This window comes from Plecotus auritus (genome assembly GCF_963455305.1).
Source record: "Plecotus auritus genome assembly, chromosome: 11".
Lineage (NCBI taxonomy): Eukaryota > Metazoa > Chordata > Mammalia > Chiroptera > Vespertilionidae > Plecotus > Plecotus auritus.
Genome location: NC_137777.1, coordinates 4,614,341 through 4,640,680, shown reverse-complemented (window position 1 = coordinate 4,640,680; position 26,340 = coordinate 4,614,341). Strand labels below are relative to the sequence as shown.

Below are 26,340 nucleotides of genomic sequence, written 5' to 3'. Positions count from 1 at the left end.
CAGTAAGTCCCTCTGACAGGATGGGGGCACTCCTGCCTTTGCCACCACCTCTCCCCACCATCCCGGCCCCCAGCCCAGGGCGGGCATGCGGGCCACGGAGAGCCGGCAGGCAGCCAGCAGCACTGCCGCGGGACTGCGGGACAGCGGGACACAGCGTGAGTGTCAGGTCCCCATGTGAGGCATCTCTTCCTCTCTGGCTTATGGGCTCCCGAGCCCTGGCAGAGGTGAGGCCACACCTCCTCGCAGCGACTGGCTCAGCTCCTGGACGCCAGGCTGACTTCCTGGTGGGTCCCCCAGTTAAGACTGAGGTAGGCAGTAGAAAGACCCAAATTCTCCACTGCAGCTTAGTTAGCAAAACAGCAGATGGGCCCGGCCGGTGTGGCTCAGTGGTTGAGTACTGACCCAGGCACCAAGAGGTCACCAGTTGGATTCCCAGTCAGAGCCATGCCCAGGTTTCAGGCTCAATACCCAGTGGGAGGCGGGCAGGAGGCAGCCGATCGATGTCTCTGTCTTAGATGTTTCTCTCTCTCTCTCTCTCTCTCTCTCTAAAATCCATAAGAACATATTTTAAAAAACACAGCAGATGGGTTGGTCTGAGTCCTGAGACCGACTATTCCTGATTGGCGCAGAACCCGGAAGGGAGAGGGACAGGACTGTCACTAAGTACCCAGCGAGCCCGGCCATACAGCCACCCACGTGCAAGCTGGTCCTGGGTCGGGTCCCAGACCATGACATGCCCACTCCTATACACACACACGCAGACACACGCATGCCCACATACATGCACATGCCCCCCACATGTGTACCACATACACGCACACCACCCACGTGTGTGCACACATGCACCAGGCATGCACACACACAGACTTAATCCCATCCAGCTCACCCGCAGCAGACAGACCTGAATGAGCTCAGCAGCTGGCTTCCTCCTTTTCTCAAAGTGCTTCTGCCGGTGCTGCTCCTGCACCTTGAGTGCCAGCCCGGACCCCAGGATGCCCTGGAGGGAAAGGTCAGGCTCTGAGTCAGCCCCCCGGACGCTCCTGGGAACCCACCCCACTCCCAGGCCCGCAGTGACAACACTGAGTGATGGGGAGAAGTGGAGCAGGTTGCTGGGTGAAATGGAGCCTTGAAGTCTGGGAGGCCTGCCTCTGCCAGCTTAGTGGCACGTTGCCCACCACTTCTGCTACTCCGCCACCTCCTGACTCTGCCACTTTCAGCCGTGAGACCCTGAGCAAGTCTATTATCTGCGTGGCTCCGTTTTTTCCGTAGACATGGAGCGTGCAATCCCAGGACAGGCTCAGAGATGGCCTTCCAGGGCTATGCCCAGAGGAGGGAGTGACTGAGCAGTCTAAAGAAGGCAACGCTGACACTGGGTCTTGGAGGAGGACTCACTCCTGGCAAAGGGACCAGCACAACGCATGGCGGAGAGCAGACCCCACGCTGCAGGGATGGCTAGTGAGTGGACAGTGCTGGAGTTCATGGTGTGAAAGGATGGGAGATGAGGGTGCAGGCAGAGCAGGCCAGGCAGGGAGGGTCCCGTGTGTGCACTCGGGTGCACATGAGGTACTCACGGCCGGCAGCGCAAAGAAGGAGACGCCGATGAGGGAGAAGGTGGCTGCGATTAGACGGCCTTCCCACGTCTTGGGGGTCTTGTCTCCATAGCCAATGGTGGCCAGTGTGATCTGAAGGGAGAGGGGCTCAGACGTGGGGCCCCCAGGGAGAGGGAAACCTGGGGTGTGTCCCTGAGCTCCCCCCATCACATCAGCCTCTGTACTGACCGGGGGAGGGGGGGCTGTGACCATTTAGAATGAGATCTCGTGGGAGAAAAGCTACCAAGGATCAAGGAACTTATATGGGGCCCTCGAGGGCACACCTGTGCCTGAGTTAAGGATTTCCTACCTATAGTCAACGACTCAGCAAATGTTTCACTAATTGCAAACATGTTTGTGCATGTACCTACGTGTATTTGTGTGATTTTGTGTATAGCCACGTTACCGAGTATGTGTGCTTGTGAGTGTATTTACATGTATTGTGTACACATGTGTGCGTGTCCAGTGTCTGCTATGTGCTGTGCACTCCTGTGTGTGATCACATGTATTCATGTGAACACATGTACTTGTGAACCCAGGAGGCAGGAGAGCAAAGCAGGTAAGAACACGGCCTCTGTAGCCCACAGCTGGAGTTCCAATACCAGGTCAACCACTAACGGCTCAGGGTCTGCCTTGAATCAGTTCCTTGACGGCTTCGTGCCTCAGTTTCCCCATGTTAAAAAGGGACCAATAATAGTTGTTTGAGTTTAAACTGTTAATAAAGGTGAAGTGCCTAAAGCAACGCTCTGGAGCGAAGTACGCCTTCAGCAGGTGCCACCTTGTGCCACTTGTCCCCGTGGGTGAGGGGCTGAGTCGCCAGCTGTGTCCGAAGGCCTGTGTCACCGTGTGTGTTTGCACATGCATGGCTTGGTTGGTAACAGCCCGCAAATAATGAGGTACGGGCCCCAGTGATCCTGGGACTGGATGCTGCGAGGCCTGACTGCTTATAAACACGACGGGAAGCCTGCTTGTTCAAGGGTGCAGCCCGTGAGGTCACCCACGGGCAGGACGGGAAATGGAGGCAATCTTGCTCTCACTGTGACTGCAGAGTGCAGCTGCCCCCGCTCTGTGGATAACAGGCCAACCCCATCGGGGGGAGGGGGGTCTGCCAAGGGTGACTCACCAGGCCCCACCAAAGAGCGTCTGCATAGGTCTCAAACTCCTCTTTCATCTCTTCTCCCTGCGCATCCACCTCCGGCACGTCTTTCTCCACCAGGTAGACAAGAAACGAAGACAGGATGAGGGTCAGGAACCCGATGTACCAGGCGGTGATGAGCTCCTGGAGAGAGCAGAGGACAAGGGGAGAGGTCCCTGGGGGCCGTGGGGTGGGTGCTGGAGGGATTCCAGCTCTACCGGCTCTGTGACCCTGGGCAAGTTCCTCACCGTCTCTGGGCCTCACCTCCCATCACTGTAAAATGGGGCCAGTGACATGGTCATTATTTCCAGCATTAACACAACGAGTGCTTGGGTGGAGGGGAAGATTTCCATCACTGCGGGGAGGACCCTGGTATCACAGCTCCGAGGCTTCAGGGGCACGTGAGACTGCTGCCTCCGAGACAAGGCTTGGAACTCAGGAGACTGATTCCACGCAGGACTGGGCAGACTAAAGCTCCGTTCCACTGGAAACAGACGTGGGGGGAGGGAGGCTAGTGTGCACAGTGCACAGAGCTGTGGACAGGCCCCACCTGCCACCAAGGGCCTGTGTGACCCTGGGCACAGGACCCCGCCTCCCAGCCTCAGTTCCCCGATTTTTAAAATGAAAGACTGGACCACAGAGTTCCAGGAAGTGCCATGAGCATTCCTGGCGGAACACAGAGGCAGTTTTCATGTGAGTCACCTATTGATTGAAACCATATTAAAAATGAGCGGAAATGACACCTAAAACCTATTATGTCATGCATGTTATCACATGACAGACTAGGACACATGAGTAAGTAAACCAGGGAAAGCTACTGCAAAAAAAGTTAAGGAAGAGTAAGGATGGGGCGGAGATATGGCAAAGATGGGCGTCACTGGAGTTTAAACACCCGACCGAACAATCCCTAAGATTCGCTCTCCCTCATTCTATTCCAACTTCAAGGTGCAGCTCGGTAGCCTGGGTGGGGAGAAAGTCAAGGTTATGGGCGCACACGATCTGGACATCAGGCCTGTCATCCCCGTAGATTCGTCAGAGAACAAAGTTGTTCATATCAATATCTGTCACCTGTCTGACCGCAGCCGGCCACTCAGCGGGCCTGCGGGTTGCTGGGCTCTCGCTGACAGCTCGCTTCCTGCCTCCCTCGGGCCTTTGCCAACACTGGTCTCGCTGCCTGAACGGCCCTTCTCCACGGGACCAGCCAGAGCTTCATGGCACCAGCTGCAGACTCATGTCACCTCCACTGTGAACTTGCCTGGATGTCTGCTCCCCGGACTAGAGATCGGGTTTATCTCTAGTTCCTTTAGGTCTTGGCTATTTTCTTTCTTTTCTTTTTTTGTTAATTCTCACCCGAGATATTTTCCCACTGATTTTTAGGGAGAGTGGAAGAGAGAGGGGAAGACAGAGAGAAACATCGATGTGAGAGAAACCCATCGATTGGTTGCCTCCAGCACGAACCCTGACCAGGGCCCGGGCCGGGGAGGAGCCTGCAACCCAGGTGTGTGCCCTGGACCGGAATTGAAACTAAGACCCTTTGGTCCGCAGGCTGACACTCCATCCACTGAGCCACACTGGCTAGGGCTGCCTTTGCTATTTTCCAAGCAGACTTGTCTGAATGTCTAACTCTTCATTATGCACAGTGCACGCGTGTGAGCTCACGCCACAGAGAGAGCAGTTCGTTTAGATGGTGCATGCGATCCAGCCAGCCACTCCTCTCTCCAGGGTTTGCCTGCAGGGGGCTCAGGTGGGGAAGCAGGGACAGGACCTCCCTCCCTGGGCTCCTGTGTGAGCACCAGCCTCTGGCCTCGCTGCGTGCGGTTCTAGCGTTCCTGTGTGTTTGCATTCGCTCTGCCCCCAGATGTGAGTCAGAAGTTTCATCAGATGCTTAACCAAAGACACATTCTATGCCCAGAAAAACGAGCTGTGGGTTATTAAGAGGCGGTATAATGGTCATGGGTGAGGAGCAAAAATGTGTCCCAGTCCTGTGCTTTGCGGCCATTTAAAAGGCTATTCAGGGTAATCCTGCCTGGATGCGGTTTTCACCAGTAGCTCTGAGGCAGAGCCTGTGGCTGCTCCTGGCGCCCGAGGGCTTGTGCACCTGCTCCGTGACCTCCTGCACCTGCCCCGTGACCTCCTGCACCTGCCCCGTGACCTCCTGCACCTGCCCCGTGGGCTCCTGAACCTGCCCCGAGGGCTTCTGCACCTGCCCCGTGACCTCCTGCACCTGCCCCGTGACCTCCTGCACCTGCCCCGTGACCTCCTGCACCTGCCCCGTGGGCTCCTGAACCTGCCCCGTGGGCTCCTGCACCTGCCCCGTGGGCTCGTGCACCTGGCCCGAGGGCTCCTGCACCTGCCCCGAGGGCTCCTGCACCTGCCCCGAGGGCTCCTGTACCTGCCCCGAGGGCTCCTGTACCTGCCCCGAGGGCTCCTGCACCTGCCCCGAGGGCTTCTGCACCTGCCCCGAGGGCTCCTGCACCTGCCCCGAGGGCTCCTGCACCTGCCCCGAGGGCTCCTGCACCTGCCCCGAGGGCTCCTGCACCTGCCCGAGCCCCTGCGGTTGGTGGTGGCTGAGGGGTGGGGCCTAGCCTATGTGGGGAGTGATGGGCGGAGGTCCATTCTGCACGGTGCTCCAGGCCCCTCTTCCCTCAGCTCCGTGACTCAAGGCTCATTTTTAAGACCGATGGGGGCCCTCCAGGCCACATCAGAGGCTGTGTGTGCGGGAAGGTGTCAACCTTTTTTGCGCCAGGTCACGGACACTCCTGGGCTCCTTGGTTCTGGGAGCAGAGCCTGGCCTCTCCTGGCCCTAAGAAGTCTGACTCTGGAACATGGGCCTGGAGCAGTGGTCACCTGGTTCCTCTGGACAACTCCCTCCGCGGGGTCCTGGCTCTGCTTTCTCCGGCCCGGGGCCTCCGAAGGGCTTCCCTGCCTGAGCCGAGGCACACGGTTCTCCTTCACTCTCCAGGGAACAGCTAAGGTTTGGACTAATGGAGACCTCGGCTCAGGCATAGGACTCTGCCTGCCTCAGTTTCCACACCTGCTCAAGTACAGGGGACTCTGGGAGGGGATCAGACTAAGCCCCGTGGTCCTAGCTGCTGGTCTCGCTCGGAGAGGTGGGCTCCACCACGCCCAGCAGCAAACCATTGAACTTGGGCTGGAGCCAGGCTGCCCGGTGTGCGTCCCAGGGCATGGCCTTGGGCAGGCTACTTCCTCCTTCCGCATGTGCTTCCCTGTCGGTGTGATGGGAAACAATCGTGCCCAACTCCTGGCTGAGCGATCCGGGATCGGCACCGACCAACAGCAGCTGAACCACTCTCCATGCTGGGCGTGTGCCGAGCACTTCTCACCGAGGTGACAAGCAGTGCCAATGTGTGTGACTCTGGAGCCTTCTCCTCCCGCCCCACGCTACCTTGCATTAGCTCAGGTCGCCCTCTCAACAGCCCGGAGGCAGAGGCTTAGGGGCCCTGCCCCAGGAATGAGGAAACTGCGGGTCAACCAGGGTTGATTGACAGGCCGTTTGTATCTGGTGGAGCTGAGCCCCAAGCCCAGGTCTGCCTACTTCAGTGCCCCGTAGCCCACCTGCTTCTGCCCCTCCCGCCCGCTCCTTCTCCTTGTCATCACCAGTGGTGGCAGAATACCCCCCCTGGGACACCCTCCTGGAGGGCATGCCCTCTGGCGTGAGAGCCCACGTGGCCTCAGGGCCCCTCCGTGGCACCTACTTTGCTGTGGGCGCAGATGGCCGAGCCCAGGAGCTTCCAGGTGCCGCCCCTGCGGTCCATCCGCAGCATGCGCAGGATCTGCAGGAAGCGCAGGCTCCGCAGCGACGTGGCCAGGACATTGCCCTGGTTGCCCACGGCGACCACCGGCACAGAGGCAATCAGCACGAAGATGTCTGGGAGAGAGCACAGACAAAGGGCCGGTGACCAGAGGCCCCGTCTGCCAGCACAGGGCGAATGCCAAGCACTGCCGTGTGCAATTGTGAATCAACCACACGTGGGAAGTGGAATCAGTCTCCCGGGACGAAACACGGGACACGCTAGTAAGGTGTAGTTGAAGCCACATGTTCCTGACAAGGAGAATCTACTGGAATGGAGAGGAGGAACAGAATGGCTGAACTCAAAATACCTGGAGAGAGTCAGAGGAGTTAGGATGAATAAACTCCTTCACAGGGAGTGAGTGCCCCACAACTGGAAGCATGCAAGCAGTCCGCGTGACCAGCTGAAGGCTGCTGCGAAGGGGACTGGGACATAGACAGGAGGGCATGTTGGACTAAAGGCCTCTGGCTGGCTGGCCTTCAGCCCCGACGCTCTATAGTCCTGACGCTTTATCCATCCCTGGGATTCTATGTTCTACGTCCCCAAGCCATCACTGTGGGCAGACTTTGTCTTTTCACGTCCTGATTTAATAGGATATTCAGATGAAACATACAGGCCTATGCTGCACCAGGAGGGGAGCGTGACAGCTCTCACCTTCTCTGCTGTCAGAATGCCTGCACCCCAATGAAGGGCCCAGGGACGGACGCCTCCTCAGAGCCTCTCTTGGGTCAAGATGGAGCAACATAGGGGGGCGGGGGGAACTAGGTGCTAGGTTCATCCAGACTTGGGCGTTAGGATGGAATATGCTGTGTGACTGGAACATGACTCAGCTCCGTGAGCCTCAGTCCCCACCTCTGGAAAATGGGCACAACGGGGTCCGATAGAAGCAATTCTCAGCCTGCAGTGGTGTCTCTCCTCCCACCCCACCCCATCAGGCCAGATATGCAGGGATGACTGGGTGCTATGATCTAGGTACCGGGATGCTCAATAGCCTGCAAGGGGCTGGCTCCTTCCAAGCCCGAACGCCCGAAGTGGCCCCGCGCCCAGGAAGAATCACTGTGCTGTGGGGTCATGAGGAGGCACAGAGGGGGATTCAGCAGCCAGAGGAGCTCGGGGAGGTGCGGGGTGGGAAGGCGGGGCTGGCCTCTGCAGAGCCCAGGCGTCGCCAGGAGAAGAGTGCGGGAAGGGGACTTGGCCGGGTGGCTCAGGGGTGGGCTTACCCAACATGCACAGGGGCTTCCTGGCAAACTTCAGCCGCCCCCGCCAGCCTTTGTAGCGGCAGCAACAGCCAGCGGCCCAGATCCTCAGAGCAAATTCGGCTCCAAAGACGAAAATCGCGAACGTTTCCTGTGTTGAAGAAATAAGCCGAGACTCGGATTGACCAGGGCCCAGGCCTCGGGACCCCGCAGTGGCTGCAGCGGTCACTGCTCTGTGGTGGAGGGGAGAGAACGGGTCCCTACTGGGGACTGAGCCTGCAACCCGGGCATCCGCCCTGCCTGGAAATCGAACCAGCGACCTCTTGGTTCATAGGTCGAAGCTCAACCACTGAGCCATGCCTGCCGGGCCTTTTTTCTATATTTCTGCTCCAATGGATTATTATTTTTTTTTTAAATCCCTCTAATGTATTCAACGCCCCTAATAAGGGCAGTTGTGTTGAAAAGAGAGGTTTCAATGAACCCGTCTACGAATCACACCCAGTGCCAGTCCCTGGTTTTGCTAACTGCGCCGGTGTCACTGGGCCTGGCTCCGGGGCAGGCACCATGCAGACAGTGTTCGTAATATTATCTTCATTTTACACTTTGAAAAACCAAGGCAAGGAATAGGGGGGCGAATTTCTCAAGGCTACGCAGTGGCAAAGGAAGCAGCCCAGGCTAGGAACCTGGCTTGGAGCCCACGTCGTAAGCCCCACGCCGCCTCCTGGGTCCCTGGGTGGGCCCCGTCCCCCCTGCACCTCCCTTTGATCAGATAGGACAGCTTTGCCTCCCTCTCTCTTCGGTGGTCTCCGGGGGCCCTGGGGAGCGGCTGCTCCACGGTGACCCCAGAAACCTAGTCCCTGGAAGGAGACGGTCACCCAGGGTCCACCCGCTCAGGTCTCAGCTCAGGGGGCGTGGATCGGAAACACCTGTTCTCAGAAGGAATCTGCTGGCTTCGGAGCCAAGGATGGCAAGTGAGCGCCAGGCAGAGCTCCTGCTGCTGTGTGAGCCCTCCCTGGGGACGGGCACCCGCTCCCTGAAGAGCGGGGCTGAGTCCGCATCCAGCAAGGTCTGGTCACTCCAAGGGCCAGGGCCCCCGGGGGCCTCTGCCCGGAGCAGAGGAGGCTGCTCCCAGCCCGTCGGCATGGCTGCCCACCTGCTGTTGGCACATATTTCAGGCCAGGACGTGAGGAATCCGAGTCAGGGCATTAGGCCACTTGCTGAAGAACGCGAGGCCCCCCTCTCTCTCCCACACCCTGACGGGCAACCGAAAGGAAAACAGGCAGAGGCCGTTGGGGGAGGTAAGCTTAGGTGGGAACGGGGTTTAGCGCTTGGCCTTGAGCAGAGTTAGAGATCCTCAGGGTTAGGAAGGAAAGCAGAGGCAGGGCGGATTATTTTATTCGGAATGGAATATGCCTCTGTGCTTTCAGGGGACTGGGAGCTGTAGCTTAGAATTTAATGATGCATGGAGATCTATTTATCCATCTATCTATCTATCCATCTATCTATCTATCTGATCTAGAATAACAAATGGCACTCCCCACTCCACCCGTGCCCCTGGCAGCCCTGACCATGTGATCCAGGCACTGCTTTCTCATGGGTCTGGGCTTGGCCAGAGGCCCCAGGAAGCCCAAACCAACGGGGCACAATTGCACCCAAGGGCAGCCTCCTGGCCTCGGCAGTGGAAGTCCAACCAGAAACGCAGCGCTGTGGCGGGTCCGCGTTCTCACCAGCAGCAGAAGCCAGTCCCCCGAGACCGTCTCGTACTCCTTGAACGTGGTCAGCACGGCCAGGATCAAGCACCCCAGGACGATCAGGAACCTGGGAGGGAAAGAAGACGGAGTCTAAGGCAGCGCCGAGTCCCGGCTTGCTCCGAGGCTGGACGGGGAAAGGTGACAGACAGACAGTGGGATGAGGCCACAAACTCCATCGGGCATGGGCCTCTGTCGTGTCACTCCGTTTAACCTCGTACAAACTGTAAGGCGGGTAGGGTTAATATTCCAGTTAAAGAAGACTAGGCTGTGCATACTTCTGCTTTACTAGCTCGTTAGTGGCATCGGTTAGCTATTCAGTTAGTTAGTTGGAACTCGAATTAGATCACCTGGTCCCAACCCCGGGGGCTGCAGACCCCCCCAAAGACAAAGGTCTTCACACGCTTTAGTGAACCATCAGGAATGTGAATACGTGAATGACATGTCCTGCTCGTACAGGACTATGGCGTTAGAATATATGAAAACGTTCTCAGGGTAAGGAAAACACAAACTCCTTCCAGAACGTGATCCACCCCGAGAAGGCCTCCATCACCACGTCTTAGTACCGTTTCCTTTCTGCTTGTTTTGCTTTTTTCAGCCAGAAGGCGCTCAAGGAAGTAACCTCTTTCCACTGGGGATCTTCAGAATGGTTTGTGAGGTTGCCGAGCGTTCTTCCTGCTAGGCCAGTGGTAGGCAAACTCATTGGTCAACAGAGCCAAATACTAACAGGACAACGATTGAAATTTCTTTTGAGAGCCAAATTTTTTAAACTTAAACTTCTTCTAACGCCACTTCTTCAAAATAGACTCGCCCAGGCCGTGGTATTTTGTGGAAGAGCCACACTCAAGGGGCCAAAGAGCCGCATGTGGCTCGTGAGCCGCGGTTTGCCGACCACGGGTCTAGTGAAACCGTGTACGGAGCCAGATGAGATGGAAGTTGCAACCCTAACGACACGAGACTGCTAACCTCCTCAGCAACACAAATGAAGAAAGTGGAGGAGGGCCCTGGCCGGGCAGCTCAGTCGGTTAGTGTGGTCCCGATACGCCAAGGTTGCAGGTTCGATACCTGGTCAGGGCACATACAAGGAGCAACCAATGAATGTGTTAGTAAGTGGAACAACAAATCCATGTTTCTCTCTCTCTCAAATCAATAAAATTTGCTTTAAAGAAAGAAAAGCAATTGGAGGTGGGAGTTAGTCTTCAGGGCTGGGAATGATGAGAGAGGACATGCCTCACGACGTGTTGAAGGGTTTTTAAGAACAAGAACATCTAAAATGTTAGGTTTGTGGTCCTGCAACGCAACCCATCAACCACAGCCTGTGGGAGTGGCTTTGTCTTGAGTTGGCATTGAACACGGAGCTGAAGCCCGTGGCTGGGGAGAGAGAAGAGCTCGGCGTCCCACAGCTGACCTAATTCAGAGAGATTCTACCGACGCTCCAGATCCAGAATGTATGTAAACCTCGGGGAGATCCCACGAGGCGTGTGCGGTGGGCCTGCCCCAAGGTTGCTCCCAGTGAGTCATGCCCTGGCACTCTCCCCTCCGTGGGTGCAGGCGGCACTTTTGACTTGCTTCTAACAACAGACCAAGGCAAAGATGATGGGCTGTCGCCCCCTCAATTAGGTTTCGTTATGCAGCAAAGGCAATGAGAGAGACGCGCCTGTGACGATGTTCCTTTATGTAAGAATCGATCTCAGCAGGATGGAGCGAGGGCGTTTCCTGCTGGCCTGGGAGTGAGCTCCTATGCTGTGAAGGGGCTGGAGGGCGGCAAGGCAAGAAACGGTGGTGGCTTCCAGGACCCGAGAGAAGCCCCCAGCTGACAGCCAGCATGTAAGTGAGACCCACGGGTGAGCTTGGAGGAGAACACCTAAGCTGTAGAAAGGAACATCACCCAGCCCCAAACTGCGCTGGGAGACCCCAAGCCGACAACTCGGAGAAGCTGTGCCCCGACTCCCAACCTACGGACACCGCGAGACAGTAACGTGTGTTGCTGATAAGCCACTGACTGTTACGCAGCCACAGGACACGAACAGTGTGGAATGGGGGTCTGTGCCAAGTGCACCCAGTGTGTACAGAGCACGGTGAACCCCCACCCATTCCTCAGATGGTGTCTGCGCTGCGCTTGAGTATTTGATCTCTGAGACTCCACTCCCTGAGGGCGGACACTGTCTGGTTTCTCTCTGAACCCCTAAGAATTGGAGGAGGCCCTAGCTGGATGCTGAGTCTCACAGTCTGGCACTTAGAACCCAGGAATGTTTAGAGAATGGATAGAAGTGACTTCAGAGATGAGCAATTGCCCTGCTGTTGGAATCGAAGGCCAAGGATGTCAGGTGGTTCTGGAGAGACAAGGCAGAGGGGATGGGAAGTGCTCTGTAGGCTAAGGGAAGGGTTTGGGCTTTATCCAGCAGAAGACCCTTAAATATACACAGCTCCATGTCCACACCCATATCACCTGCCTCGGTATCTTTCCCTTACATCGCTGTCTGTATTATGGGAAACGGCAGACCTGTGGGCCGTGTAAGGCCCGAGAAATCATTTGGTCTGGTAAGGCATTAGGGGTGAGTTCATTAAATGTTTGACCAAATACAGCAGGCTATTTTTTTTAAAAAAAAAAACAGCAACGTATTTTTATTGTTTTCAGAGAGGAAGGGAGAGGGAGAGCGAGATAGAAACATCAATGATGAGAGAGAACCATTAATCGGCTGCCTCCTGCACGCCCCACACTGGGGATGGAGCCCGCAACCCGGGCATGTGCCCTGACCGGGAATCAAACCGTGACCTCCTGGTTCATAGGTGGACGCTCAACCACTGAGCCCCGCAGGCTGGGCCAACAGGCTAATTTTTAAGTTGGTAATTTTGTATGGCCTGCAACTGATGTTGTAAATATCCAAATGGCCTTGGGTAGAAAAAAGATTTCCCACTCCTGATCTATATGGACAAAGTCTGCCCCATGCCAGGACAGCTTCGGGAAACTGTTGACATGGGTGGATGAGAGGGTGAGGGCTGACTGGCGAGATGACAAGGGTCCCATGAGAGTGAACGAGGGTCCAGCAGGTCTTGGCAGGATCTGTGACGAAGGGCGTGCAGAGGCTGAGCAAGAGGAGCAGCTGTGAGGTCTCGGGGGTGGGTGACAGGGTGGACAAGTGCTGGCACCGACACCAGGAGCATGTGCACAGAGCCAGCAGGACTGAAAGATGAACCACGCCATGGACCTGCCGAGTTTGAGGCCAAGTGGAAAGAGCCAGCAGGGTGACCGAAGTTCAAGTCTAAAGCTTAGGGCAGTGGTCGGGCCTGGGGACCTCAATCCCTTTCTTCGCGAATAGTCTGGGACCACAGAGCCAGCAGAGGCAACAATTCAGCCTTAACCAATCACCTAAGTGCCGGTTCAGCCGGTTCCCACTGGAGGGAGGGAGCAGAGCAGGGCTTTGGCCAGCGGGGGGCAGCAAACGCCAGGCCCCGGCCCAGCCTGGCATTTCCTGGCCCATCAAGAAGGCAAAGCACCAGCCACCTCAGGGAGCCGCTTTCTGAGATTTGAGAACAATCATTTATTTATAAAGCCCAAGGCATCCAGGAAGTTCCTGCACCTGAGGAGAGGAAACGCTTTTTGGCCTCTTGCATATTTCAATTTACTCTTTGACTTGAATTTGATGCCGGGGGTGGAAGCCAGGTTTGTGTGGCTGGACAGTCCTCCCTTCGCCTGTCCTGACTCTAGCTCTCTGTGCCTCCCTAATGATGCTTTTCCTCCTCTGACATAGCGGTTTCCTTCTCTGTGGTTCACCCCCCTTTTCTGTCACTGTGCCCTCCCCTAACTTCTTTTCTGCTCCTCTCCCCTCTTCCTCTCTCTTCTCTCCCCCTTCCTCTGCTCCTTGCCCAGCCCTCTCCTCCCCTCCACCCGCCCCCCTTCCTGCCCCCCAGGACTTGCAGGAGTGAGCAGGGGCTTGTGGGCGGAGTTCCTGGGCAGAGCCAACAGCTGCCTTCTATCTGCAGGGGTCTCTGTCTTGCAAATGAGCCAGTCAGGGTCAAGGGCCTCAGACTTGCCCTGACAGCAGACACCTTCAGTCCCTACATGCTTCCGGCCTCCTCCTCTGCCCTCTTCCGCCCAGGGCGGGGCAGAGGATGGGAGGAAACGGACACAGGAAGCCACTCTGTAGCTGCTCTTGGTGTCTCAAGTGGAAGGTCCAGGGGCCGGGACAAGAAGCAGAGCTGCCAACCCTCTGTGTGAATGGGGATGTGTGCAATCTCTCCCTAGCCAGGCGAAGGCAGGCGGAACCCCCTAACAGAGCAGGTGTTGCTGACATCATCCTTAGCCCACTGTCCTGATCCTCAGGCACCACCGCTGGTCTTTGGTCTTAAGCAGGAGACGAAGGCTACGGCTCCCCATCCGAAATGCCCCAGAGGTAAAGCACCCACCGTGTGCCTGGGATCTCCTTATTCCCCGCGTCAGCCCGAGGGCTTCTGGGAATCACAGGGCACAGCCCAAGGGACTGGCTGAAGAAGCTCACAGCTCACATCTACCTCTTCCCAGGCCTCCGTGTCTGTCTGTGACAGGAGGGGACTGAGTTACATGATCCCAAAGGCCATCGGGAGAGTTCCTGTGGGTTCAGGCTTCCAGGGCTGGTGAGAAGGCCCGGCAGAGCTTTCCAAGACAAACAGGCTGGAGTTCCTTTCTCGGCTGTCACTCACCACCCGGGGCCTGTTTCCTCATCTGTAAAGGGGAATGACAGCGGCTCCTAATTCAGGAGAAGTAAACGAGACAGACAATGCTCACAGACTCTGCACCGCCGGCTGGTGCAGCTCACAGGTCAGTATCTGCTAGCGGTGACCTGCTAGCAACCGCAGGAGTGAACTTCGGCTCCAGTGGGTCAGGCCGATGACCGAGTCCCATGTGGTTGAAGGAACGTGTTGCCATTCCATCAGACATGGGTTCCTTATTCAGAATGGGCAGATCAACTAAGAACTGGATGAGGCCCTAGCTGGATGCTGAGTCCCATGATGCACTGCACCGGCTACACCAGTCTGAGTCCCGTTTGGCTACTTCTGCTGGGCTGCTTGTCACTGTCCGCGGACCCATCCAGCCTCCAAAAGAAGACCACCGTTACGTGTGGGTGGCGTGGGAAGGGTGAAGGCCTCTGCCAGGATTACCAGCCTCTCCAGACCCACTCCTCTGTTCCATGCCTCTGACCGCCTCCACGCTAGCAAGAGCCTCAGCTGAAATACACAACAGTCCCATTAACACTGTAGCCCCCCCACACACACCTCACCCCCACCCGAGCCCCAGCACCCGTCTTCATCGGACACTTCCAGATAGAGGTGAGGCTATCGCAGCTCTGGCAGGTCACATTCTCTTCTCCCTGAGTGCTAGAGACAGAAGCCAGTAGGTCCATCTTCCTACCCCAGCAAGACACCAGGGCCAGGCTGAGTGACAGACACACTGGGATCTGGGCCAAACACGTGCAGAGAAATAGGCCATCTCTGGATGTTTCCTTTTTCCTCCGGAACAAGCCATATCTCTGACACATCCTGAGATGTTGAGGTCAGTCTGGTCCCCAACCCCCTCTCCCTGAGAATGGCACCCAACTCATCCTGGGCAGCGTGCTTCCATCCTGGGGACCGCCCTCTCTGCAAAGCTGGTTACCAACATAGCATTTTTGTTCAACATGTAAAAACTGCTTCCTAAGAGAGCAGGTGCTATAAAGTGATGGGAAGCTGTGTTTTGAGCATCTTCTTCGTGTTGCAAGCATCTGCCGTGTTCTTCTCATAACAGCACCACGAAGGAAAAGAGGAAAGGTTTGTGGGTCTAATTGTAGCCAGGCTTTAAGATGGTCTCCAGGGACCCCTCCCACAATTCACACGTGTAGTTAATTCCCCCTGAGGAAAGGTGGCTGGGACCTGTGATGAGTTTCTAACCAATAGAAAGAAGTAAAAGAGGGATGTCACTTCTGCGATTAGGTTACAAAAGACTGTGACTGCCATCTTGCTGGTGGACTCTCTCTTGCTGGCTTTGATGAAGCAAGCTGCCATGTTAGAGAGGCCCACATGGTATGGGACTAAACGTGGCTTTCAGCCAACAGCCAGCAAGGAAGAAAGACTCTCAGTCCTACAGCCCTAAGGAACCCAATTCTCCCCACAACCATAAAAGGGGGCTTGGAAGAGAATCCTTCCCCAGTCGGGCCTTCAGATGAGGCCCCAGCCCTGGCTCACACCTTCATTGTAGCCTCTGTGAGCTACCTGAGCATGAGGCCCATGTAAGCCATGCCAGGATTCCTGATGCCCAGAAACTGAGCTAACAAATGTGTGCTGTGTTAAGCCACTAAGTTTTATGGTGGTTTGTGTGCAGGAACAGATAACTAACACTAGTTCGCCAGGATCCGAATCAGGGCTCACCACCTAGAAACCAGATGACCTCGGGCAGGTTTATTTTTCTGAACCCCAGTTTCTCATTGATAACACAGGAGTGACAATTCAAAGGACTTCCGTTCTCTTAGTCGTTACCCCAGTCTTTGTTGCTAAGAGATTGCACAGCACAGCAAAAGTCCTTATAACCAAAAATCACTCCTCTGAAGAGGTCTCTGTGCAAACATCCTTGACGATTTCACAGCAGCCTCTGTCCTCGCTGTGCCTGGTTTCGCAGGCCAGTCTCTGCCTTCCCCATCGGGTACAGCACCTAACAGTACAATGTGTACCATTTGCAAAGTTGAAAGGCAGAGTTACAATAGGTTCAGGGTTTCATAAAGTTGATGGCTATGAGGATGGAGAGCTGTACACCAAAGCCATTAACCAGGGACAGTACTCCTGGAACAACTAAAGACAAATCGATTGATGCTTCAAAGGATTAATAGTATCAGACAATCCTCCTCCCGAATGTTGATAAAATGAAATGTGAAGTCCTGTTGTGTTATCATGTAATTTCGGCATAGAAAATATATCCCCAAATTAGCCCTTGATTCAGTCTTTGTTTCTGCTAACAAGCAGAGCATTGTTGCAATTAAAACCTACATTTTGCTGCCTATGAGATACAATAAACATTTGAATAACATTTTTGTGTGTGTGTGATAAAGTACTCATACTTTTCTCCACTGTTGGTATGAAGTTCTGGTTCCCATTTTCAGCAGATTCTCTTTAAGTAGATAGTCACTGATTCCCCCTACCTGTGGAATAAAGGGATCCTCTAAATCTACCTCATGGGATTCTTATCTGTGGTTGGGGGATCCCTGTCCCCAATGAGTGGTAGGGGTAGAGTCCTTATGATATCTCGAGAAAAGGCATTTTCTGAGACTCTCACGGGAAGGTGAGTGATTTTTATTTGCATGGAATTACCTCCCTTGGATTCCAAAGCCCCATTTCCATTAGTCTAGTCATTGAAGAAGTGTAGCTGGGGCTTCAGCAGAGCTAGGAGCAAAGCCAGGGTCCAGAGTTTCCACTCCATGCTGTAGCCAGGTCCAGTTTAGCATTGGGCTAGTTGCAGTCCCTGAGTCCACTGTGTGTGTGGGGTCCACATGGCCATGAACCATGGGGGCGAATGCAAGAGAGGAGGAGTGTGGGAGCCCCACAAGCCAGGAGTCAACCAAGAGCACAAGAGAGAGAGTGGACTCCTTTGTTTATGAGACAAAATATCCCAAATTTCATGCCCTTGCAGTGGCCACAGCCCTTCTGGACAATGACCTGTCCCCAGGGGTGACTGACAGACAAATACCTTCCAGGAGTCACCCCAATTTTCCTGGGAGTGAGTCTATTCTCCTCCCTGTCTGGTCCCTTCCCTGAGTGATCAGGGAGTGGACCAGTGGCTTCCTGGGGAGTGCAAAGCTGTAGCTGCCCCATGACATGCCTATAATATCTGGCCTTCCCTTTGCTCCTTCCCTGCTATTAATAACCAGTTAATTACAACCGTACCAGGATGACCATGTGGATTCAAAGAGAACCAAGTGTGGGAACTGCCTAGGGTTCTGGAGAAGAGCAGGTGTTCATCAGATGTGAGTTTCTTACCCCTTTCCTTCCCATCTTATGCTCACTGAGGAGTGTAAAATAAAATTGCCTTTAATAGTATAGTTGCCCTCTGGATCTCGGGTTCCCCATCCACAAATCCAACCAACCAAGAATTGAAAATATTGGAGGAGAAAAAAAGTTAGGTTGCTGCTGACACGCCCTGTGTAGTTAGGCCTGAACATGTACACACTTTTTCTTGGCTTTATTCCCTGAACAATATACTACTACAACTATCTATATATATAAAAGCCTAATATGCAAATTGTCCCCATGGGAGTTTGACCGGGAGACCGATTGCTCATTATAACATGCGCTGACCACCAGGGGGTGGTGCAGAATGAAGGAAGGCCCTAGCCGGCAGTTGGCAGCCGCGGAAGGGAGGCCCCAGTCGGCAGCCAGAAGGCCCCTATCAGCTCTCATCGCTGTGCATGGTGAGTTTTGTGCACCGGGCCTCTAGTTTACATAATATTTACACTGTATTAGGTATAATAAGTACTCTAGAGATGACTTAAAGTACACAGGAGGATGTGTGTAGGTTATATGCAGATACCGCACCATGTTAAATAAGGGACTTGAGTGTTCCTAGGTTTGGGGATCCACAGGGTCCCTAAAACAATCTCCCCCCCTAAAAAAAAACAAACAAACAATCTCCCACAGATCCTGAGAGACAACTGTGTAGAGCAGGGGTGGGGAACGTCCAGCCCTCGGGACCTAGAAGGCCCTTGAAATCATGCGGTCTGGGGTGAGTTAAATGTTTGACCAAATATAGCAGGCTAATTTTTAAGTTGATAATTTTTATATGGCCCGGGAATGGTGTTATAAATATCCAAGTGACCCTTAGCAAAAAAAAAAAAGGTACCCCAACCCTGGTATAGAGCAAAAATCAAATTTCTTAAAAAACATCCATGTTCTTGAAATGAGATAAGAGAACGCCACTCATAAATAAGCACACGGAAACCTCTATCTGTATCTTGATCTCTACCTATTGCTCTCTGATCCACACACCAACCTATAGAGCCACAGGTGTGCAATAGAGGTGCAGGTTTGACCATCTAAACCAGCGGTTTTTAACCTTTTTCATCTCACGGCACACATAAATGAATGACTAAATCCTGCGGCAATCGTTATTATGATTAATATGACTGTTATTTTGTATTAGTCCATCAAACCCAGTGCCTGGGAATTTGTACATTCTCAATAACTGGAAACAGCTGTCATTATTCCAATACATCTGGAATCCATCAAACATGGATCATCTTTGGGTAACTCTACCAAGAAATCCTATAACATTTCATTATCTCTCTCAGACACAATTAATTGTAAGACTCATCACTGTATAAACTACTAAGGAAGTGAAACTGCCAATTAAATTATTACAGTCACGGATTGTACTTCACATCCTCATTTCAGAGATGTTAAAGTGGGGCCACATAAGCATGTAGCACGGATGAAACAGGTAGATAAAACTGCCTTAGAGCCGAGTCCTTTAGGACAAAGCCTTTAACAGACAAGGTGTGAGGACATGACTCCGCGTGTGTCGGAGGGGCTGGGCAGATCCTACGTCCCCAGCACCAGCAGGGCCCCAGCACTGAAGTATGGGTCCATGCTTATTTACCCTAAGCCCTTCCATTCCTTCTGAAGCTCTTAGAGCCCCGAGTTTGTCTGAATCTCTACACCAAGCATGTCGAACTTGTGGTCCACAGGCTGCATGCCTCATTTATTTGGCCCGTGTTAGCCTTTGAGTTTGACATTCTTTCTCTACACATTTCCCATCCTTCATTTCCCAGGAACAGAAGTCCTGTGTTTTCACGGATCTAAGCTTCCGGGGCTCCCCTGGGCCAGCAGCGTGATGCGAGCCAGGCGCTGGGATTCGGGAACCCGGCAGGCGTCCTCCCTGCTACGCGCTCCCCTTTGTGCCTGACTCAGCCAGACAGGCGCCCCTGTTTACAACGACCTGGCTTGGAATCCCCGTTCTCTTTCTTGTGAGCTGGATGGCTTCCTGCAAGATACTCCATCTGTTTCTAAAATATATTTTTATTGATTTCAGAGAGGACAGGAAAGGGAGAGAGAGAATCTTCAGTGGTAAGAGAGAATCACTGAGTGGCTGCCTCATGCAAGCACCACACTAGGGATCGAGTCCGCAACCGGGGCATGTGCCCCTGACCAGATTTGAACCCAGGACCCTGTAGTTCACAGGCCGACACTCTGTCCACTGAGCCACACCAGCTAGGACAAGATACTCCACCTTTTTTTTTTTTTTAAATATATTTTATTGATATTTTACAGAGAGGAAGGAAGAGGGATAGAGAGTCAGAAACATCGATGAGAGAGAAACATCGATCAGCTGCCTCCTGCACACCTCCCACTGGGGATGTGCCCGCAACCAAGGTACATGCCCTTGACCGGAATCGAACCTGGGACCCTCCAGTCCGCAGGCCGACGCTCTATCCACTGAGCCAAACCGGTTTTGGCGATACTCCACCTTTTAACAGGAAATACAGCCATGTACCAAAGCGCCGAGAACCAATTCCAGCATGTATGAATTATAAGAGTTTTATCCAAAGGTTGGTGAAGCTTGGGGAGCTCAACAGGGCTGAGTCACATGTAGTTTACCTGTTGGAAATGGCTACAAAGCACTCCCCCCAAACCTGAATAGGATGATTGTTAGCTGCCAGACAGCTCAGGGCATTTTATTGCCTCCTGTTGGCCAAACACCTGAACAGCTGTAGGCTGTTCCCCAAACTGACAATGTTTCTGTATACCCTTTGATCCCGTACCCTTTGAAGTGTATATTTCCACCTCGCCTTGGGACAAATTGTACTAATAAAAGCAGGTTCCTTGGTCATGGTGAGAGCCTTCCAGCTCCTTCAGCTGGAAGCTCCTCAGACCCCCAATGCCTTTCAAAAATATCTTCCGTCCACGGACTCCTTCTTAATCATCTACCCGCAGCCCGTTTCTCCAGAATGCTGAGCCCTTTGTGAGGCTGGGAAAAAGAACCCCGGCAATGGACGCCCGGAAGAGGGGCTCCAACACCAAAGGGCTAAGGTTCTCCTTCCTGGACCGCTGGGTGGGGACAGAGGCCCTGGGAGAGAGAGGAGCACGTCTGAAACCATCCCAAGTAGGCACTCACCTCCCTCACCCACACAGTGCCCATCTTTTTAGTGAATTCAGGCTGCAGATCCTGGGAAAATGCCAGTGTGTAATGGCGGATTACTCACTTTTCTTCCCATGCCCTGGAGACGTTTCACATTCAGATAGAAAAAGTGGTCCTCTCAGACCCAAACCCGAAGGTGTAACACCTTCTATTTTCTGATCCCATGAGCACTTTCCTACCAGTGGCTCCAGGGTTTCTTTGGAGAGCCAAAGGCAGACCAGATGCAAAATAGTATGTGGGTCTCACATTGTCCCCCCTCAGGCCCCCCCCCCCCACTCCAATTTTTCTCTCTCTTTCCTTTTGGAAATCTCACTAGAATGGAAACATTTAGTGGCTTCACGTTTCCAAAATGAGAGTGATTAAAGAGAAAGAGCGAGCCTCTCATCAAGGCTGGCACCAGCTGCAGTGAACAAACAATGGCCATCATGGCTGATTGTTCTTAGCAATTTGGTCTCCCTGAGATCCACGCTCCTATCTCAAGGCTCCTGGGTTTTACATGCACTCACTCCATCCTTCATTCAATACATGTGCACTGAGCAGTTCCTGTGTACCGAGCCCGGTGCCAGGTACAGAGTGGACTCCAGATTCAGTTCTGCCCTCGAGATAGAAGTGTAGGTGGCCCAGGATGGTTAAGAGCATTTTACTTCATAAATAAACGCTCAGGTTAGTAGCTCTCAGCTACAATTCCTAAAATGCACACCTCCCTGGGCATTGAGACCCCTCCCTGTCACCTATTGCTTTTTAAAAAAAAATTACATATATTTTTATTGATTTCAGAGAGGAAGGGAGAGGAAGAGAGAGATAGAAACATCAATGATGAGAGAGAATCATTGATTGGCTGCCTCCTGCATGCCTCTTACTGGGGATCCAGCCCTTAACCTGGGCACGTGCCCTGACCAGGAATCGAACTGTGACCTCCTGTTTCACAGGCTGACGCTCACTGAGCCACGCCGGCTGGGTGGAACATGTCATTCTTGATGACTGCAGCACCTGGAGACAGTGGCTGGGCCCAGCCAGCGCTCTGGGGACAGTCGTTTTGTGAATGGCAGGGGACTTGCTGACCCTCCTCATCCGTCCCCGAACGGGCTGGGGCTCCAAGTCCTTTCGACCTAAGTGTTTTGGGAACATATGATCAGTTCCAAATACGACCTTGCAAGTCTGGGTTGCCGGTTGAGGATGGCTATCCTCTACCTCCCACAAACAACAGCCACACAATACCCAAGGGCTGTGTGTGATACCATTCCTCGGAGAGGGAAATAAATTACCATCTTCGTAAAGATGATTAAGGAAAAAGAGAGGAAGGTTTCCAAAAGCCTGGGGCAGTTCTGTTTTGCTCTGAAGAAATTGTAGCCGATGCTGCCCACGCTCTAGCCAAGGCTCTCTAACAGTTCTGCGCGCTGCTGCCTCCCGTGAGCTTTACCTGCTGTTCTTTGGAGGAAGTAGCCCAGGAGAAGGGCTTTATCTGTGGGGGCGGGGCTTAGCCAATGACTGATGGGTGCGGTGGGGAGGGTGAAGGCCAGCTTCCCAGGCTCACATTCCAGAGCTCCCTGTGGGATCTGCTTGAAGCTACCCGCCGTGGGTCTTTACTAAAATTGTCCCTTGTATTATATTCTGTACCTTAGTTGGATTTGGGGGACCCTGATGTAAGACAAAGGGGAGACTTGGGAATGAGGGTCCGTAGTTATCAGTAAACAGAATGATTCTGAGAATATGCCAAAGAGCACAAAGAGGGACATTTCTCTGTATGACAAACGCATGATCCATGGAGAGGAGCCGCACTTCGTGGGAGAGTTGCAGGCTTGGCGGACGAAGGAAGGGAAGAGGGGAAGCTTTCTACAGAAACGAGGGCTGAACCACATGGGAATATAAAACAATGACAACGAAGACAGCAGTAACAATAGCCCTGAGGCTCAGGAAGGTTTGCTCCGTTCCCAACTGCCGTGTGTGTGAGTGTGTGTGTGTGTGTGTGTGTGTGTGTGTGTGTGTGTGTGTAGTGTGTCATTCTAAAGGACGTGAGGGGAGAAAGGGCTGCGTTCCAGGTCTGGGATGTCACGGGCATCAGTGGGGAAGCACTGACGCTTTCACAGGATGAAGTCTGTGCCGGACTTCTCGGCCAGCGGACCCCAGGCAAACAGGACCACACTCCAGCTGACAGGCAGAAGTAGAATGTTGGGGTCCAGCTAGAATTGTAAGAGTTATTAATCATGCTCTGCTAACTGATTGCTTTATTCTGATTAAAGAAGGCACACTCTAACCTGGCTGGGAGTGGCAGTGGGACCTGGGAGCTCACCTGGAAACGCAGCCCACCCTCCCCATCAGGGAGCTGCCTATTAGCATGGACAGATTAACAGCCGCCAGCCCTTTGAAGACATCCAGCCCTTTGCATACCGCCAGCCATTTGAAGACCCCCAGCCTTTGCAAATCTGCAGACCCGTTAACTGTCCATGTGGCATACACTTTTGCCTACTTCCCATGTAATCTTCTTCCTTCTACCCAATATAAGCAGCTGGCTTATGGTGGGGTGCAGAGCGGAATTCTGTGGGTGACCTGCTGCTCTCCCATGCTGCCGGCAGGACTGGAATAAACGCTCATCTATGATTCAACCCTGTCTCTGCTTAATTGGCTCAAGCAGTGACAGGCAGCACAGACCCACTGATTGTCCCTGGAAAGGGAAGCCGGCTCCCACCAGCGGTGCCACAGGGCCAGAGACAGTGCCACTTGGATCTCCCAGGACAGGGAACTTCAGCTGACATCTGGGTTTCAGAATTTTGTTTGCAAAGACCCCAGCGAAAGGGACAAACACACAAACCACTCTTAATGCACATCTAAGGAAGTGAAAATTCCACTCACGGGGTGCGAGCAGAGGGATCGCGGAGCCTCTTGCAGGGAGAGCGCACAGCCCGTCACGCGGTTATTTGCATCACCGGAAGAAGCCCTTATTAGCTCACCGTCCTCCCCACAGCACAGAGGGCAGCACAGAGAGTGAAAGGCTGGTGGGGGGAGCCGGGGCCATGCACAGGACTCCTGGCAGCTAAACCCTCAGGCATTTTCCAGGCCGCAGTTACACACAGCTGGCGTCAAAGCTAAAGCATACAAACTTACAATAAAATACACTATTAAAAACAAAGGTGACAAAGGCTCAGAACTCATCACTACCTGATTATTTTACATCTCACTCTTCTCTCTGCCCTTGTGGTTACTGATGGCTTTGGCTGTCAGAGTGGTAGAAATGCAATGGTGCATATTTCTTCCCTGTGTTCAGTGATGTCATGCTGGTAGTTTGAAATCGACTACGGTGGGATTGTTTATATGATAGAAATCAGGAAAGGCGGCCAACTGGGGTTCTGCCCTGACCCTGCTCGGAATTGGCTGTTAGACATTTACCAGCGCACCGCGGGAGAAGCGTCCTAGGGGAGTGGCCAGACAGTGTGCAGAGGAAATCAGTAAAACAGCTTCACTCATTCATCCATTGCTGATAACCTACTATGCGGTCCAAGTCTGGTCTGTTTCTCTTCAAAATCCGTGTCCTCCCCATGTACCATGAAATGGTGAAATCTTCCTGGAAATACTCAATTTAAAAATAAAATGCTTCCTTGCCCCCCAGGAAATAGGAAGCACCCCTGACTGGAGAAGACAGAATATTAAAAACTCGTGCCAGAAGCGCAATGGGGCCCAGCAGCCCCTGCTCCCTTCCTTTCCTCTGTCCTTGACCACAGAGGAACGGTGTGTGTGTGTGTGTGTGTGTGTGTGTGTGTGTGTGTGTGTGTGTGTGATTGTTGAGCTTTCTTTTCTTAATCATTAGCCTTTGCTTGAGAGGAACCTTGGTGCTAACCTCTACCTGAGGCACCTCCACCCCATACACCTCTCTGTGAGGTATGATGGCCTCCACCCGGGGGTGAGAAAATCCAGAGGAGGAATGTGATCTGGCCAAGGTCAACGCCAGCCAATGGGACAAGTGGGAATGGAACGCAGACTCATCTTTCGGGAAGCGTGTTTCCTCTGACAGTTTCCTGGAACTCCACCGTGCACAGCAGTCACAGGGACCATACCAAGTGCAGACTCCATTCAGCGGGTCTGGGGGGAGGCCTGGCACGCTGCCAGGGGCTGCCAAGGTCTCAGGTCACGTTGGGTGAGCAGCTCTGTGCACGCTCTGCCCTGTGCATGCCCAGGGCAGTGGTGAGTGGGTTTCCCAGAGCTCATCCCACCTGAGGGTCAGTTCTCAGTTCATCCTCTTGTCTTGGGGACCTAACTGGACCAGGTGGGCAGCTGTCTGTCCGCACTGGGGTCTGGCTGGCCGGCTGCCCGCCTTCTCTCTGTGTCTAGGCCATAGCGCTGTTTTCCCTGGAGCCTCACAACTTCCCTGCTCTCCTCTCAGCCCACGCACAGCAACAGCCTCTGAATAAATGGTCTCCGAGCCTGCAGTCCAGGCCCTCACATCCCGTTTTCATAAACAGCCATTGCGAGCTGTTTAAATGCAAGTCTGATGATGTCGCTCTGGTTCAAGAAACGGGAAGGCAGTGAGCCCCTCGCCCCACATCCTCATTAACCAGAGCACAGAGTTTTTATCTGCTGTGGATACTGTGGCTCCACTCAAGATTTAATTAAAAAGAAAATAAAAGCCCAGCTGGCGTGGCTCAGTGGTTGAGCCTGGACCTAGGAACCAGGAGGTCACGGTTCGATTCCTGGTCAGGGCACACGCCCAGGTTGCAGGCTCCATCCCCAGTGTGGGGCGTGCAAGAGGCAGCAGATCAAAGATTCTCTCTCATCATTGATGTTTCTATCTCTCTCCCCCTTCCTCTCTGAAATAAATAAAAATATATTTTAAAAAAGAAAATAAAAGATTTTGTTGCAAAAAAGAGAAAAAGTAAGAACACCTCTAACCAATCCAATCTGTTTCCTCGGTTTCACAGGTGAGGAGAGGACGCCCAGGGACGGTTATTGGTTGTCTTGTCCAAGGGCATACTGTGTGTGAAAGTGCTTTGCTAATTCGGTCTGTCCATTCACAATGTGGGGACTCACACATCCAAAAAACAGGTTACTGAGCAACTGTGGACAATAATGACTGACGGACTTCTCACAGAAGGAAGGAAGGAGGGAGGGAAGGAGGAAGGAAGGGAAGGAGGAAGGGAGGCGCGGGAGGGAAGAAAGGAAGGATTTTTAAGAACCTACTAAGCACCAATGTGGAGCGTGGGGATTCAGAGCGCAGTGAGTCACAGTTTTGCTAGAGTAACTTCGGAGTTTAGTCATACTGAGTTTAGTACTTCCTGTCAGACGGGACTAGCATGTGTATTAATTGCAACGATGGTGTCCAAGGAATTCTAGTGCAAGATTCCCAGTACTGTGATCCCTGAGAAAGCTGAAATGCCGCCTAGCTTACCCTAGCACAGTGGTCGGCAAACCGCGGCTCGCGAGCCACATGCGGCTCTTTGGCCCCTTGAATGTGGCTCTTCCACAAAATACCATGGCCTGGGCGAGTCTATGTTGAAGAAATGGCGTTAGAAGAAGTTTAAGTTTAAAAAATTTGGCTCTCCAAAGAAATTTCCATCGTTGTCCTGTTGATATTTGGCTCTGCTGACTAGTGAGTTTGCCGACCCCTGCCCTAGCACAATCATGTTTTCTGCGCTGAATGACATCAGCCTTCAGTGCTCATGAGAATGCCCCGGAGGAGAACTTATTCTAAACGCACATTCTGAGACTCTGCCTTGTAGACACGGTACTGTATGCCT

The 26,340-nt window shown here is 53.4% G+C and overlaps 1 protein-coding gene across 1 annotated transcript in view; it reads right to left on the bottom strand.

Annotated features, from left to right (window-relative positions):
* KCNQ3 (potassium voltage-gated channel subfamily Q member 3) overlaps positions 1–26,340 on the bottom strand; it is a 169,114-nt gene that overhangs the window by 21,532 nt on the left and 121,242 nt on the right. Inside the window, exons 2-7 of the mRNA XM_080646579.1 lie at positions 9,460–9,550; positions 7,757–7,883; positions 6,441–6,613; positions 2,713–2,868; positions 1,572–1,682; positions 902–997 (exon numbers count right to left, since the gene is read on the bottom strand). Coding sequence (XP_080502705.1) covers positions 902–997; positions 1,572–1,682; positions 2,713–2,868; positions 6,441–6,613; positions 7,757–7,883; positions 9,460–9,550 — 754 coding nt within the window. The remainder of the gene's footprint in view (positions 1–901; positions 998–1,571; positions 1,683–2,712; positions 2,869–6,440; positions 6,614–7,756; positions 7,884–9,459; positions 9,551–26,340) is intronic.